The 16,972-nt window shown below is 39.2% G+C and overlaps 1 protein-coding gene across 1 annotated transcript in view; it reads right to left on the bottom strand.

The window, feature by feature from the left end:
* reck (reversion-inducing-cysteine-rich protein with kazal motifs) overlaps positions 1–16,972 on the bottom strand; it is a 65,951-nt gene that overhangs the window by 16,389 nt on the left and 32,590 nt on the right. Inside the window, exons 11-16 of the mRNA XM_069512756.1 lie at positions 13,259–13,471; positions 12,168–12,304; positions 10,736–10,879; positions 10,457–10,645; positions 3,744–3,866; positions 2,843–3,014 (exon numbers count right to left, since the gene is read on the bottom strand). Of these exons, the coding sequence (XP_069368857.1) occupies positions 2,843–3,014; positions 3,744–3,866; positions 10,457–10,645; positions 10,736–10,879; positions 12,168–12,304; positions 13,259–13,471 (978 nt within the window). The remainder of the gene's footprint in view (positions 1–2,842; positions 3,015–3,743; positions 3,867–10,456; positions 10,646–10,735; positions 10,880–12,167; positions 12,305–13,258; positions 13,472–16,972) is intronic.

Here is a 16,972-nt window from a genome sequence, read left to right on the forward strand (position 1 = left end):
CTATTCTGGAAGGAGGTGTGGAGCTTAGAAACTAAAAGTAGCCGTTTTGTTTTGTCCTTAGAATGACTTGGTTAACAATAGAGGAGGGAAGATGTTATGGAATTATCTCTACTGAGCCTGAGGGATTACAAGATTTAAAATCAAAGTTTCAAGATTCCAGTATCTCTATCATCACCATACTCAGGTACAATGAAATTAAAAGATGCTTCTCTCTCCAAGATATCTATATATACATTTATATATATACGTAAATAAAAATACATCGAAATATAGAATTAACAAAGATAGTAGCAGCATCGGCAAATAACTACATATAGAATAACCATATTTGCAAACAGTACAAAAAAACATTTAGGAGTAGTGCAAAAGAATGTTTTTTGTTTTCGTATAATCTTTCTGTCAATGACACTGCATGAGAGTTATTGTAATTTTAATTGATGTTCAGGAAAGTATAGGACTGTCTTACACTTTTTTGTATCACTTATAGATGCAAAGTTTAGTTGCAAAGTTTCTCTTCACAGTTGTTATAATGAACCTGGAGTTTAGTTGTTCACTGCCTACACTCTCTTTTCTCAGCAATGTGAAATTCATCCATGGAGCTTTTTTCTTACCTGATCTTCATTGGGGAAATGGCACCAGCAACATTCCTAACTTTAAAACAGAAACTTTCTACAAGATCCTTGACAGCGGCAGAGTTGGTGTGGGTGTTATGAATGAATACTGCACAGGAGTTCTCTTTGAAATAACAATTTCTGATTACCTCTGCTGCTGTCAGAGTCGATAATTTAAAGAAAACACAGTAATGAGCAAAGGTTTTTTAACACTGCCTTATTTGGGATTATCAAAGTTTCTGATGTTACCTCTGATGTTACCAATGAGGTGAACTGATTTGTGAATATACATTGGTAATATTGTCTAATAAATCATAAACTGATTGATTGATTAATTGATAGATTGGCTTGTGTTTGGAGCAGATACATTCTCTGAATACCTTGGATGATGTGGAGCAGAGGGTGGAAATGAAAATGAGCAGTTTCTCCAAAAGTAAAAAAAAAAGTCTTTTTTCAGGATCTCAGTCACTTTTCTTTTGTAGAATGTCAAAAGAACCAGCATCATAAGAATCATCATATGACCTTATTATGTATAGAGAGGATAACTGCCCTGTTAGCTCCCTGACAGATGAGTCAGCCATAGTTCATTTTCAGTCGTTGCCATTCTTGGATACTTAAGGACACATCCAGGGAAGCATGTCAGCAAAGTCTGCAATGGGATGCTCTACATTTAATTTAATTCTGGATATATGCACACAAACACACAGACATATATATGTCCATTAGCATTTGATGACTCTGCATATGATACATTAGCTCACTCTAATATTTAATGAAGTGCCACAATCCTCCAATCAACCTGCGTTATCTTCTCAGTCTGCAGCTCATTATTTGGACAAATATATTTTACATTGTCTTTTGCTGCTTAGAAAAGCTTTGTAGTGCAAATGTAACCAGTAAAATGTGAAAATGTAAGATTACAGCACAAAGGAAGGAAAAGGCAGAGAGCTGAGGAATTCACATACTGTAGCAATGCTGCATAATTTATGACATTATGGTGCGTTCAACTTGTGGGGAATTACCCTTCACTCATGTGAACATGGCACTAGCCTGAGTCCAGTGTAATCATTATGTGCAATAGCAGAATGCAGCTGACATGAACAGATACAGGAAGATCATTAATGTAGGGCAGGGAATTACCTACACATACCTGCATCAGAGCAACTGTGCTATAATACTTATTCCTGTTAATTTTAAACCACATTTGTGATTGGTGTTACACTGCTGTAAAAAATATTAAACCCTGTGCAGATGTTGTAAATTAAATGTGTCCAACTTGGACACTAATTGAGGTATAAAGCATTGTTTTAGTGTGTGTGTGTTTTAAATCTTGTGCACATGCAGAGAATGCACATGCAAACAACAATATTCCACTTCTCCACTAAGGATACCAAACTCTCCCTTTAAGGGTTCCCTGTGGGGTTAGTCCGTGAGGGATTATGCTTTTTGAGCTGTTCAAAGAATTTTATGTGAAACTTGTGCAGAAGTGTTGAGTTTCAAGGAGTTAACTTTAAATCAGTGATTGATTACAGGTTTAAAGAGAAGACAAAGAGGGAGAAGTAGAGTGGAGACTATGACATGTCTGTTACTGAATTTACTGCGATAACAACAGGAGAATATCAGAAAACAAGGAGATACAGAACGTTAATTAGGTTTAAAATAATGATGAGTGAATTGAACTTTTGACATGTCTTCATTTTAGATGTGTCATTTATCATCTTTAACCTTTAAAGAGTTTTTTATTCGTTGCATTTTTCACCAATCTTGAGCATGCCACTTCAGATTTCACTATTGTTTCTGAGTGTGACTATAAACCTTTGTTTGAAAGGCAATTACAATTAAAGGCCTATGGGTTAATACAGGTTTTTCTGAAGTTGAGCTTAATACATAATTAAGAGAAACATTCTAATCCCATTGGTCTGTGAATACTACTAACAATTCACTTTGTAAATAAAAATGATAATCATTGATGTTTCCTTAGATGCATATTTCTGTCAAGGTGGATGATCCTACAAAACAATACTGGTGAGGGCTCAGCATTAATGGGTAGAGTCCAGGGTGTTATGATGATTCGGGAATGAAATGGTTGTGATAGTGGTATTGTGGCCTGTTATGCTGAATTACAACAGCCACGTGAAAGAGCAACATACTGTGAATCACAGTCGCAGAAGAAGAGATGGAGGGGGAAAGAGAGAAAAGAAAAGGAGGGGGAAATGTGCAGCAGAACCCACCTCTGATTTCTCTGGCATGGTTTGTCAGCACAGGGGTTACTCAGGTGGCACTGGCCAAAGACAAACTGATGGTCCTTGAATCCCATACAGCGAGCCACACAGGCAGAGGGGTAGGTCCGCCCATTAGAGGCACACACTGGGATGAAGCGGTCCGGACAACTACAGGGAAGACCTGTGGGAGAGAGAGGGGGAGATAACGATTATTATCAATCAATCAATCAAATGTTTTTTTATAGCCCATATTCAAAAAAATCACATTTAACAAGGTGTGACATCCTCTGCCCTCAACAAGAGTAAGCAAAAAACTACCAAAGAACCCTTTTAACAGGGGAAAAAAAGAACGTAGTAACCTCAGAGAGAGCCACATGTGAGGGATCCCTCTCCCAGGATGGACAGAAGTGCAATAGATGCCATTATGAAGGAGGAAATAATGAATTCCTTCCATGAAATGAATGGACAGGTTGACTGGGACACACTGTAATCATGTGATCCCATAGTTTTCACAGTTTTTCTGTAGATGAATGATAACTGTATTTAACATTTTTTGTAAATATACTTCTATATACTACCTGTGCGGCTTTTCCAGTCTCACAATGCCCAGCATTCACACACTGTTGGCACAGGAACGCAGACTGGAGGAACTGATCGACCGACCAACCTTCTGGTTAGTGGATGACTCCTCAATCACAGCGGACTAATCACAGCCAGCTATTTACTACTGTGTGCAAGAAAACTGTTGCCTTTCCCACTAACCTCACAAAAGACATCTGTAACCATGGTAACTGTGCATAACAAAGACAATGATGTCATTGAGCAATTTTTCATTTTCTAGATCCTTCAACTGGTGGACTTATTAAGTGAAATGACCACAACATCTATTTAAACCATTACACAGACGGACCCGTAAAGTGTAGTCTGTCCTCGTCCGAGTTGCCGAAGCGGAGACATTCTCTGGTGGAGCAGATGGTGTTGCCAGCGAAGCAGGAACAAGTGTGACAGTCAATCTTGAAAGATGTCCCATGGCCTGGAGGTGACATACACAAGACACAAAAAAACATGGTTTACCTTCAAATATATCAAGATGTGACATTTACTGTGTGGTGTTTACATGTACAACTAATGTTTAGAGCAGGTAGCAATGACTGGAGCTAGCAAGGCATTCATTTAATTTTTTTAATCATTTAAAGGTACAGTGTGTAGAATTTTGTGATATCTAGTGGTGAAGTTGCATGTTGCAGCTGAACACCCCTCACCTCACCCTCTCCTTCTAAACATGAAAAAGAAACTGTGGTAGCTTCAGTTGTCATAAAAACTCAAAAGGTGTTTAGTTTGTCCAGTCTGGACTAATGTAAAAAACATGGAGGCCTCCGTAGAGAGGGTCCCCTCAATGTAAATATAAAGTATTTAAATATAAAGGACCTTTTCTGGGGTATAGAAAACTACAATTCATACAATTTAGATGAATCGACCTAATGAAAACATCATGAGGATTATTTTACATTACATTTCTGCCAATAGATCCCTTTCATCTAAATCTTACACACTGGACCTTTAAGAATGTTTTATTTTCTTATTTCTTTTTTCATTCTTATTCTTTTCTATGTCACACTAGAAAAATACAAAAAAACATTCCTTTTGATGCTATAACATGAAAAGTTTAATGTTATAATGTAAAAAAATCTAAAGTTATCGTGAAAAGGTAAATTTTAAAACCTAATATGACGAGATGTGCGGCAAGCAGAGGAAAAGAGGAACATTTGCACGATTTGATTGAGTTCCACTGTATGCGTTGGTTGAGACATGGCGAGATGTTGCTGTTATTGAGAGGGTGGATAACATTGTGATAAGTATGCACACACTATGGAGGATCTTAAAATGCATGGGGCGGTAGAGAAGGGAAAGTCCGACCCTCTGGAAGTAACTTTATTTCTCATCGATCTGCTGGAGGGGAACGGAAGACATCATGGAATTTAACTGTAGTGCATCTCAGCCAGCGGCAATGCGTATAATGGGGAGTGCACCTCTACCAGAGACCTAATGATATGATAACTGAAAACTCTTCACATTATATAAGCTTACACTTTTCACATTATAACAAACTTTTCTAATTATAATGTGATGAATGTTCACATTATAACTGGAAACATTTCCAGTTGGGTTTTTCTTTTTTTCTGGTATCACAGCAATACACCTCTATTATTATTGTTGTTGTTGTTATCATTATCACATGGCACAATCTCTGAGGTACACATTACCATCCCATTGTTGAACCACACCCAGTTGTTAGTGATGAGTCTAAAAAGAGCCGCATCTCTCATTGTGGTGAGCAGCTGTAGACGAGTGATGGACTTTGACAGCGTTCAGGTAAAGAGGAGTGAGTCATCTTATACTGAGTGATGGATTGTGTGTTTTGAATGTGTAAAATAGTATTTGACTTATTGCTTGTTATTGGTGTCAAGAATGATCATTAATCTATACATTCCTACACGGAAGCAGTGATTTATTACTACCATTAATATCCTGCTGGCTGTTCTTCCATTCATTAAAAATTCATATATCTTATCTTTACAGATCTTAAAAATCTTGATGAGCCTTGGGAATATTTGCACCCAGAGAAAAATCCACACCCCAACTATTTCTCTTGCAGATAAAGTTAACTTTTTTTTTTCTTTTTCTTATTTAGTCCACACTCCACAGTATATAATATATACCCTGCTGCCATTGAAGAGGAAATCTAACTAAATGCATTTGGCTCATGGAATGTAAGAAATGGGCTGTGTGCTCTTATGCTGTCTGCACTTAACACTTGGAATGTTCTTTATAAATAATTATCAATGAAGGAGTGCTCATGCTTGTTGATGATATAATTCAGCTGGCAATGCACTTCAAACTTAAGTAAGTGAGAAGAGAACTGATTCAAATTAAAAAGAAAAAACTGTTTCCCTAAGCTAATTTTGCCCTGGGTTTTACCTCTCAGGCTAAATACAGGCTACACGAAACCTCTCAACTAACCATTTCAAACACCCCCATTTAAAGGCCTTTAAAATGACACACAGTGGTTATAACAGAAAATGAACCATGCAGAGAGGTGGGTCAGCGTGCATGCACAGCACCATCCATTTTGATCCGAGACACGACCATTTATCAACTGCTGCTTTACAAAAAGCTGCACATGCTCTTATCTCTTCTCCCGTTGATTCTTTTAATGGTGTCAGCCAGGGCTTCCTCCACCATCACCAGCTGAAACAAAACGCTGCTGCTCAGCAAAGAGGCAGGACCACAACACTTGTGTACTTGCCTCCCCACACTTAGATTTCTTATCGGTTTTAGAAATATCTTTCTTTTAAATACCTCTCAAATTCCCTGCTGGCAAATCTCAGGTCACAGCTTAGGGTGGAAATTGCTATTTGCTTTTAAAGCCCCAGCATTATGTAAGTCTACTAAACCTAGACTCGAGCTTCTTTTAAATCTCTCTATTTTCTTCTTTTTGTGAATGCTCTTGGACATGGCTATTCCTATTTATTTTATCATATCCATTTTATGGTTTATCCTCTTACGATTTGCCTTGTCTGTGGCTCAGGAGGACGAGCAGATAATTCCCTAAACTGAGGGTTGATAGTTTGATCACCTGCTCCTCCATTCCAAATGTCTAAATCTAAAGCCGGTTCAAGACATGAACTGTGGATAAAATCCAGAGAATTGGCTCCATAGTTTACCTGCAGTTTGCCTTTCACATATGCACAACGCAGCAGGAGATTCTCCGTGCATACGAATTCACAACAGCAACTTATCCTCCGCTTTATTCAGGCAAGAGGTGAAGAAGCCAGGTGCATTAGACAGAGGAAGTAAGTAACGCATTCATTCTGCTGCAGAGATCACGTCATTTTCTTTACAACACACAGACACCGGCGTCGGCTCGTATCGCCCCAAACTCTCTAGACATCTCCGTCATTGTGTATTCTCTTTGTGTGTGGCACCGCTTTTTCATCAGGAGATATTTGTTTCTTTTCTGGTTTTTTTTTTTTCATTTTTGTGTCTGTCGCGTGTTAGAAGCACCAATCAACCCCACCACTCTCTCGTGGTTAATCCAGGGGGAGGGCTGTTGCTGTGTTTTCACATTGGATTCTCCTGACTCCTGTTCATGTTGACTTGACTGAAGGTGCGCAGATAATCCAGAGGCTCTCACTTGGACCATGTCATTTTCTGCCAGTAGGGGTCTCTCAATTTCTATCCTGTTTTCAATTGAATTTTATCTGATAAAGCGAGATACGCGCCGTTGACAGGTGACCAAACTGAAAATGTATCTACCTTTGAAAATTGCTGGAAAATGCATATCATGTAAATAATCGATAAGTAAAAGACATATACATTTGACATATTACACCTTTAGAGGACTATCCTTTTCATTTTGCTGTGATGATGAAAACAGTGTCAGAAATCGCCAATAATCCAGTTTCAACAAGCTCACATGTATCGAGCAGCCAGAACTGTCTGTTCCTTTACCCTGTGAAAGCAAAACTGTTATATATTCACAATGTGATCTCTTTTCACACAGGAATGCCTCTAATACAGATTGCTGTCTAATTCCTTCTGCAGCTTTTTGAGTCCTTGCACCTTCTGTTCTCACTTATTTATATTGATGTTAATTGGGCAGTGAAAAAAGCCTTGGTGTCAACATCCAGGTTGCAGAGTAGGAAACTAATGTTTTTCTAAAAGCTCTGACTGGAATCTTAACAATACAAAAGAGACACATAAGCACATAAATATGGATGACTCATGATTCGTCAACTCTGTAAGAAAAACCTAACTGAGTTGTCAGATAATGAATGAGAATCTTTCCAATCTATAACACCCATTCCATATAGCATGAATGCTGTATAATCTCTTAACCCCCCCGGCGTTATTAGGAAAACCTTGCTGCATGAATACCATAATAACCCCCTAAAATTCATCTTACAGGTTTTACTTTACCAAGTTTTTTCTCTGCAAAAGGTTCCTAGAGCTTAGTGACATGGTGATTTTCATCATTTCTTTTACTTCTCTTATTCCTTATTTATTCATAGATTTGTATCTAGTTTAATTTGTAACTTTTGTCATTTGTTCTTTCTCTCCTTACTTTGTTCTCTTCTTTGTTGTATGTTTTGTAACTGTTGTGTTATGTGATTACCCTTGTGCTGTTCTGTTTCCCATCTGTAAGTGCATGGGAGCCCCTCAAAAACAAGATGATAAACCTCAAGGGGTTTATCCAATGACAATACATTTCTGTTATTATATTTATATAGTCAACAAATGTCTCATGACTAATCCACAACTGAACAGTTGATACTACCCATCTTAATATGTTAAAGGTTTTTCTGTGACCACAGTTTGTCAATATGTTGTTTTAATTCCTACTGTTTCTAACAGGGGGGAGGATTTTACTCAACAGTCTGTAAACCTGCTTCATTCTGCCTGGCTCTTTACCTTTCTCAAATTCCAACTAAAATTATAATAATGTGGAGTTTAATCCTGAAAATGTATGCAAACCGACTCTTAATTAATAACTTTTAATTTACAAATATTGATCAAGTTGACTTCGGTAATATATGAATGCAAAGTGATCAGTGGTCTCATCTGTGCAGCTGCCTCTAAGAAGTTATTTTTCTGTTTTCTAAAAATGTGACTGCATAGATTTAAAGTCTGTGAAATCCTTAAAGGGCTTTCTGCTCTGATCCAGGTGCTGCTGACAGAAGTCACTGACACGGTCTGTGGCACACATAATACCATTCCACCTCAGACACCACCTTAGAGGACATTTTGATCTTCGGTGCCTCATTTGAAAAGAACCACAACTTATTCATCTCCACTAGAATCATCTGTAAATTAATTTCTGTGGTGTCTCATGTCATTAGTTTGGCAGAGGAGTCTGATGACTGATAAGACTCCTGGCTTCCGACAACAATTTTTCTTTGAGGATAGCCAGGTCTCAGATTGAGGCTGCAGCCGACAGTTTAAATTCAGCTTTTGTTGATAACGCTATGCTATGCAATGTCTGGCACTGTGGATGGGTAGATCACTTAGCTGCATGGTTCAGGAAGAACAATTTAAGTCAGCCATGACATTTAGACATATTAACAACCAAAGATTTGAGCTTGAAATAAGCAGATTAAAGCAACCTGGTTTGTGTCGGAACAGCTGTTTCTAGATCCATCAATACATTTGTATTAATGGATATAAACTAGCTTTGCAGTGGTGATTTATACACCCGGGTTGCACCATTAAATAATGTGAGAAAAACTAATCACTGAGCTTTTTTGAGATGTTTTTCTTGCCTTAAACAGCTTTAAAATGAGTTTGATGGTACACTGGAATAGTGAGAATTTATGCAGCTTTGATTCCCACTCCTCTCCCTTTTGCATTGTCTAACTTCGGTGAGTGGGTACAATCTCCTGTGAGAAGTTCATATCTGCCAGCGAGTCAAGAGTAATGCTGAACTACAAATCAGTTAAAGAGATGTAGAAGTGAAAACCAGCATTTATCTCCAACATTCAGCCAGGAAACATTTAAAATATGAAAAAATCGAAACAGAGTTATAAATAATTGTTACAGCAGCACCTTTGAAGGTTCAGGAAGCAGGAGGTCATGGGTAATATCCACCATTCTTTTGTGTTTTGGTTAGATTAGTTGGACTGCACAGTGAGGGCTGTCATCAAAAGATTGATTGGTTATGTTTTTTCTCAAAATGAAAACCACGTAATCGCTTTGACACAACAGGATTCATCACTACATGTGGCTGCAAAGGGCACAGTATAAGTTTCATAGTATTGCTTTACAATTCTGTGATGTGCAATATAGCAGCTAAAGGAATTCAGTTTTCAATACTGTGTTATTTTGGACACATTTTTGGCATTCATGTTTTGTTCCCAGCTGCAAACATCAAAGTGTGAATTTTTCACGAGCTCCAATCGATGCCTCTGATTGGCTCCTTTGCTGCCCTAGCAACAGCAGCTGATGCTCAAGCTCAGCATTTAGAGCTGCATGAACCTAAAAAAGTGGAGGTAATTTAATAAACCAACAGAATGTGTGGGTCATTTGCAATGCAAATAAAAGCCATTTGAAAGAAAAGTAGTTCTTAAAGTGTAAAGAAAATAAGGCACATTCTAAATGCTGTCTCGAAACTGAGAGGTCACCACAGCTCCCAACTGTCAGACAGGCCACCCAGCACAGATGGCTGACATGAGAGGGTCTCTGGTATCAAAGTTATACTTCTACCAATCATCCACTACATGCCATGAAGAGAGGAATGCCACACTGCTCGTATTTAGATGCTGAAAATTAATTATACTTATTATACCAAATTTAATTCCCCTCTCAACAAGAAGTGATGAGTCTAATGACTGATAGTCATGAGGAATACAAGAGGAGTCTTTGAGATATGTCACAACACTGGCCTTTCCTTCATCAAAACGATCTCAATGACATTCAGTGGGCAGATTTAGGTCATAAAAGTTAATGAGTATTTTTTTTTATATCACCATAGAATTAATAAACATTTCAACATCTAAGGCTGTAATTAGACTTTTTACCTCGAAAAAAATCCAAACAACAATAAGAGTGACATGAAAGAGGTCTTACTCTTCCTCTGTCCTCCGACGATGCAGGGCTTGTTGATGTCCACACAGGGCGTCTCCACACAGTTCTCCAGACGCCCACTGGGACCACAGCTGCACACTTCATAGCACCCAGCAGGACCAGCGCGAGTTGGCACCTGGATACGCGCGTCCAGCTGCACAAGGAACTCGGAGGCTTCACCCAGTTTACAGCCTGAGAACACACACACACACATACAAAATGACTGCAATGCCACAGCTTTACGTAGTTAAGTTGCTGATCTATAGCAATGGTTGGTAGTACCTGGTACACAGAGGAATGGCTGACAGTTGAGTTCATCAAGGCAACCCTTCCTGTTGACCTGGCACAAGTGGTTGCTGGGGCAGGGGTTGGGGTTGCATGGATGGATAACCTCCTCAACAATGTTGTTGCCAAGGGAACTGGGGGCTGGATAAAGTGTTTGAGTGAGTAGGGGTGAAGGAAAGGGAAGGTAAAATGGGATTAAACACGATTGGACAGTATCTTCTATCTATCTTCTAAGAAGACATTTCATTTTGAGGTCTCAACCTTACTATGTAAAGTGGCTTGACACCTCATAACAATGAACTGATGTTAGGTATTAGGGTAATTGTAGACTCTTATTTAACCATAGGTGTGAATGTGAGAGTGAATGACTGTTGATGAATGTCTGCCTTGTGATAGGCTGGTGACCTGTCAAAGGTGTAACCCTGCCTCTTGCCCCATCTCAGCTGGGACTGGCTTCAGTCCCCCAGCGACCCTCAAAATAAAGCTTTAGCTAATGAATGAATGCTTTGGCACACAAATACAAAAATATATGCTACTCAACTAACATGTGAACACCAGTGACTTCAGACAATGTTTGACAATTCAGATTTTCGCCTTGAAATAACTTGACATCTAAGCCCAACAATTAACAACACTAGGAGAGAATATAGACTATAGCTGTACTGGCAGCCCTCTGTGGTTACAGTGGTGCTTTGAGCAAAATGTCAGCATGCTAACATGCTGAATTAGGATGGTGAACATGCTGCTTAAATCACATGTTTTCCTTGCGATTGTGTGCTTGTTAACATGCTGATGCTGATGTGAGGCATGGAGTCTTATCAGGATGGACACGTTCATAATTTCTGCTTTACTATTATTTATTTTGCAGGTGTCACAGTTCATCCTGAGGAGACCGTGAATGTCAGAATCAAATTGTACATGCAATCTATACTAGATGATGAGATGTTTCACTATAAGCTTTATATATCAACTTCATGATGGCACATGATGTGTCAATCAAAAGCAGTGAACTGATCCTTGTCAGGTGGCCAGAATCGCGATTCAAATTATATGATAATGTTTTATCGTGTGTGTGTGTTGAATGTACAAATATTTTTTTTTATTTTTAATAAAATAATAACCATAACAGCTTCAGATGAAGTGTTGTGTCAGTCAGCTTCTCAGCTTCTGTGTTCCACTGCCCTCTAGTGGTCGCATATCTATTTACTTACAGATCAGGCTGAATGAGTATGAGCCAAGGACTAAGAGTAGTACAGATAAAGAAGTGCAAATCGAAATGTTTTAATGCGTTTCTTTTCCTAGTTACACCCCTGCATGGCATTTCCATCTATAACTGAGTCCTTTTACAGGAAAGAAATACTGCTGCTTTTCACTGTGAGACTCAGAGATTTCAGGTCTGAAAAATATGTCCTCCACTGAGGTGACTCACTGAGGTATCTGTGGAGGGGGATGCAGCGTTCAGGGTCATCAATTGGTGAAATCAGTTCACAGATCCTCTCTGGTGTTTGTCCTTCATGGAAACGTTTCCTGTCCCCACACTGGGTCAGGATGTCCACACAGTCTGATCTGGGGACAGATAATAACAGAACATAAGCACAGAGTGAACATGAACGTACAGTATAACAGTGATTTACAAAGCAGAAAGCGGTCACGTGTCATTGTATGATGACAAAACGAGAGGGTCTGCCAACACACACACCCCGTGGCTGCATGCGTGATGGTGTTATGTCATTCAATACAAGTGGAAGATTAAAACCTGAGAGGAAGTCTGTGTCTGACAAATGAGCGAACAAGACATTTATACACCGTAGCCTAAGGGGTAAAGAGAACTCACACACACACACACACACACACTCCGGGCACGACAGAGCAGGTCCTGAAAGTAGGACAGGGCCTCCAAACCCCAGGCAGAAAAATTCATGTTCTCATCTATTGTTTCCATGACTTTATACTGTGCATTGATGCGGTGAAAATGATGACAGAGCAAAGGCTGTATTCAACCTGTAACTAAGTGAATATGAGAAATTAAAGACAAAAATAAAGCACAGTTGAGACAGAAGTTATTATAAGTAATATCACTACAGCAAGTCCATTAAAATTCACATTTCATTCCAATTGTTGTTGCTGCTAGTAAGAATGTCTTGTTTTGACAAAAATAAAAGCCTGTTGCTAATACAAGCCATAGGTCTAGTTCTCTCTGCCACTTAGGAAACTATAGGCCTTGGCCACTTGAGAGTTTTTTGTGTAGGAATAATAATGGGCGGCTGGCTGATTGGGGGTCACTGGTTCGTTACCCGATCAGAGTGTCCTTGGGCAAGACACTCAACCCTAAATTGCCACTGACATTGTTGTGCCGGCAGAGTTTGAATGGGTGATGCAAAAAATAAAAGCACAGTGGTGCTGTATGAATGTGGCTTAGTAGTATAGTGTATAGCGTTTCGAAAGCTCGATGAGCCTAGAAAACTGTTTACATCTATTTAAGTAAAGTGTAGAATGCATGTTGAATGGTAGTACACCTACTTGCATATGACACTCCCTCTGAACTTGCTGTGGCAGGGTTTTATCTGCAGGGAACAGGCTACAGCCTTCCACATGTCCGGGAGACATTTCCTGATGTCCAGCACGGGGATGTTCATGAACGGCATCTTGATCGTTCCATTGGACCACAGCTTGATGTCGTTCATGGCTCCCTGGTCTGACTGGACATTACAGCTGCGGAACAGCTCTGTGGGCCTGCGGACAGAGACACACAGAGTTATATATATATAAGAACTTGAGGTGAAATTAACATTTGATTGCACTTTTAAAGTAAAAACAACTCAACTGCACTATTTTACAAAAAAAGATAGGGATTACAAAGAGGTGAGCACTGAGGGAAAAAAACAAGGGCTTAGTATCTCAACACTTGCAACTGGCTTTTGTCAGAACAAAGTATGCTGACAGCTGTAGCCTTGTAGCCATGCAGAGGGAGCTCAAGTCCCTCTGGATAATGTGGGGTTGTTTTCCTCTTCCAATGCACCAGGAAGTGTCTTTGATGTCTGATTGGTGGGTTTGGTCTCAAGTGAGTCAGCTAATTGGTGGTTTACAGGGAGAAGGTTCCAGGCAGAAGTTCTGGGTGTGGTTCCATCATTCCATTTGCTGCTGATGAGTGGCTGCTTTGTTTATCTTCAAGTGACTCTGTGTGTGTGTGTGTGTGTGTGTGTGTGTGTGTGTGTGTGTGAGAGAGAGAGAGAGAGAGACAGACAGACAGACAGACAGACCCTGATCCTTAACTTTATTCAACCCCAAATTGGTAAATGGTGGTTTTCCTTTTAAACAACAACTAAATGGGGGCTATCAGCTGATTCTCATTCAGAATTGCTTACTAAGGATCTTTCCTGTGTTTCGTAATGGAGAATGGCATTCAAGGAACTTAAACCGGGACAGTCTTCTAAACCCCATCTAAATCCAGGCAGAAATGTATCTTTATTAAATTCCCACAAGGTATGGTAATCAATGTGCTTAAAACCTTCACAACTGTGTCACAAATCTACAGTATTCTTTTACTACAATAAAGATGTGGTTAAGTTTGAACTCTTGGAGAAAGGCTAGTGATGATTTACAGAGAATATTAATCTGTGGCTCTAGCTGTGGAATCAGAAATATCTTTTACATTGATGTGATACATCCAATCAATATATTAAGCCTGGGGTCCATGTGATGTAAAATGATGCCCAAGTGATGCCCATGTCTGAGAGCGTCTGTGCAGACCTACCGGTTGTGCCAGGCTTGCTGGAAGCATTGGTAGAAATTGTGCATTTTCTTAGTGCTTATGATGCTCGTGTATTATAATCTGCGATTTTGAATGAAGACTGAATCCGAAGTGGTTCAGCACAGCATAGCTCCCTCGGCCTGCACCATAACCTTTTTTTCCCCCAAATCAAAAGGTCTGAATATTCATGTTAGTTTTACCCTGGTTGATTATGGATCACATCTCATACAGTAGACTTCATGATATTTTCCCCTAGATTAAGGAGTTAGTATGCCCCAAATTAATTGTTTTTCAGATTGGATAGTGGATCGGCATCTATAAGGACCTCTACCATTGTGAGGACACTGAGATGACCTGAGGAGTCTATGATAGAAGGCTTTTTGCCCAACCTGCATGTGACAGTTCCTGAAAAAATATATTCTCCTTTGACTTTAGTTTGGTTCAAGCATCAAAAACTTCTTAACACAACATTGTTTGAGATCATTTTCATTGTGATTATTGATACTGTCTAATGCACAATTGTGGAGAAATGCAGCCAAGGAGATGAGGGCCCCAATTTTTGAGCTCCTTTCATAGAGACAGCCCAGAAGTTGGGACAGATGGGCTCACTGTGAATTAAATTAAAAAATAATTACTAAAGGAATGAAACATCTAATTAATGAAAACTAGAGAATGCCAATTTTTGGGTTGTGTAAACTAAACCTTTTTGGAGGCAATACTCTTAATCAGGACTGGCATGATAGATTTGTGTCTAATATTAAGGTTCAAGAGCTTTTCTTACACCCGCACAGACATAGGCCGACACACAAACACAAACATTTATTAGCCACATGCACTTCACCCTATAAAACCACCTCTCGGCCAGTGTTTTTATTCCATGCTGCTCAAGGCTACACATCACAGCGTTTGAACCCCTCAGGGGAGGAGGAAGCAATACAAGGATCTTCTGGAGCCCATCAAAGAAACTAAAAGAAACTTTGTTTGCCTGAACCTCAAGTCCCACAATGCCACAGCATGGGATCCATGCCATCATGATCCAGAACCACAATTTGTCTTGTGCTTTTCTTTGTGAAAAATAACACGAATGTAAAAGCTTCAAATTCTCTTTGAACAAAGCATTGACATATTTAAGGATTATTATCTTTGCATGTGCAGTATGATGAGATATTGTTGAAGTCATGTATTTCTCTCCATGATAAACAAACAGCAGTGCTTTTTACACAGTAGGTTTCTCAGTCCAAATACCTTTGCAGTGGATGTGTTTATATTTTAAGTGTTATCCTCACTCAAGTGTTCTCTTGATGCCTGGATATTGTCTTGCACATTTCTGCTCTAGATGAACCCCTCCATAAAAAATCCCCCTCAGATCCTGCCATTCTGACCTGGGATTTAAGAACACTGTGAGCATTTGCAGTTGTCTCGCTCACCAGGTGATCAGCAGACTGCTGTGTGAAGTGTATTTGAGTTTGTTTTGATGTGTGTGTAGTACTGTGACTTCCCAGTGAAGCCTTTGAAGCCGTTCCATTTGGCCTTTGGCCCCATCTGTAGACAGTGTGTAAAACATGCTGTGGTCCTGATAACTCCACGGTCACTCTGGGTTCAATATAAATCTGTCTTTTGTTTTTTCTGTGTTTCTTTGTTTCTCCTTGTCCTTTTGCATTTGCACAGATGTTCAAAAGGACGGTTAAAAGATTATAATTTACACACAAATTGATACGCACTTTTAAATTTCAGTAACAAGTTTAAACTCTGTAAGCAAGTAAGAGCTGAAAGTAGTTGAGCTGTTGTGTAAAGTTGAGAAATGCAAAACTGTACTTTAAGAGACCAAAGCAGCTGAAATGTCTGTTAATACTGAAGTTTTAGAAGTAAATGAATGTTTACTTCATTCTGTGAAAGATGTAAGAACATTTGTTATAATTGGAAGTTGAAATGCCAGTTGACCAGTGAAGTGAAGCGGCACAGTTAGTGTTAGTCAGAATGTGAGCAGAGAAGCTGATACCTGTATGTCAGTCTAAACTGTTGAACTGTCAGCTTAAGAGTAAGGCTCAGCTGAAGTGTCATTTGAAATTGGGAAAGTGAAGCAGCTCACTTGTCATTTGGAAAGTAATGGATGAAAGCAGAGACAGATGAGCTCTTCATCTATTGATTTAAGCTGTAAATTTGAAGCCAGAATCTGCATCATAGTGACCAGGAGATAGAGCGACAGTCAAGAGATCCCACTGACACCAGCGATTTAAATAATAGTCTCATCTGTCTGTTATGACGTATAGTTTTATGGTATAATTTTTGTTTTAAACCAAACTTAACAGAAACAATTGTAGATGTGTGTTATAATAACTACCTTAAGTGGGATTTGTGAAGAAGATGGGCTATATGACTGTTACTGGAGGCAGCCACCAGGTGGCAATCGAGATGTTTTGGCTTCACATTTGAGGCCATTTAGTCGTCCATCTTTATTTATGGTCTATGGTTTAACCCTGGTG

The sequence above is a fragment of the Paralichthys olivaceus genome, chromosome 17, assembly GCF_024713975.1.
Source record: "Paralichthys olivaceus isolate ysfri-2021 chromosome 17, ASM2471397v2, whole genome shotgun sequence".
Lineage (NCBI taxonomy): Eukaryota > Metazoa > Chordata > Actinopteri > Pleuronectiformes > Paralichthyidae > Paralichthys > Paralichthys olivaceus.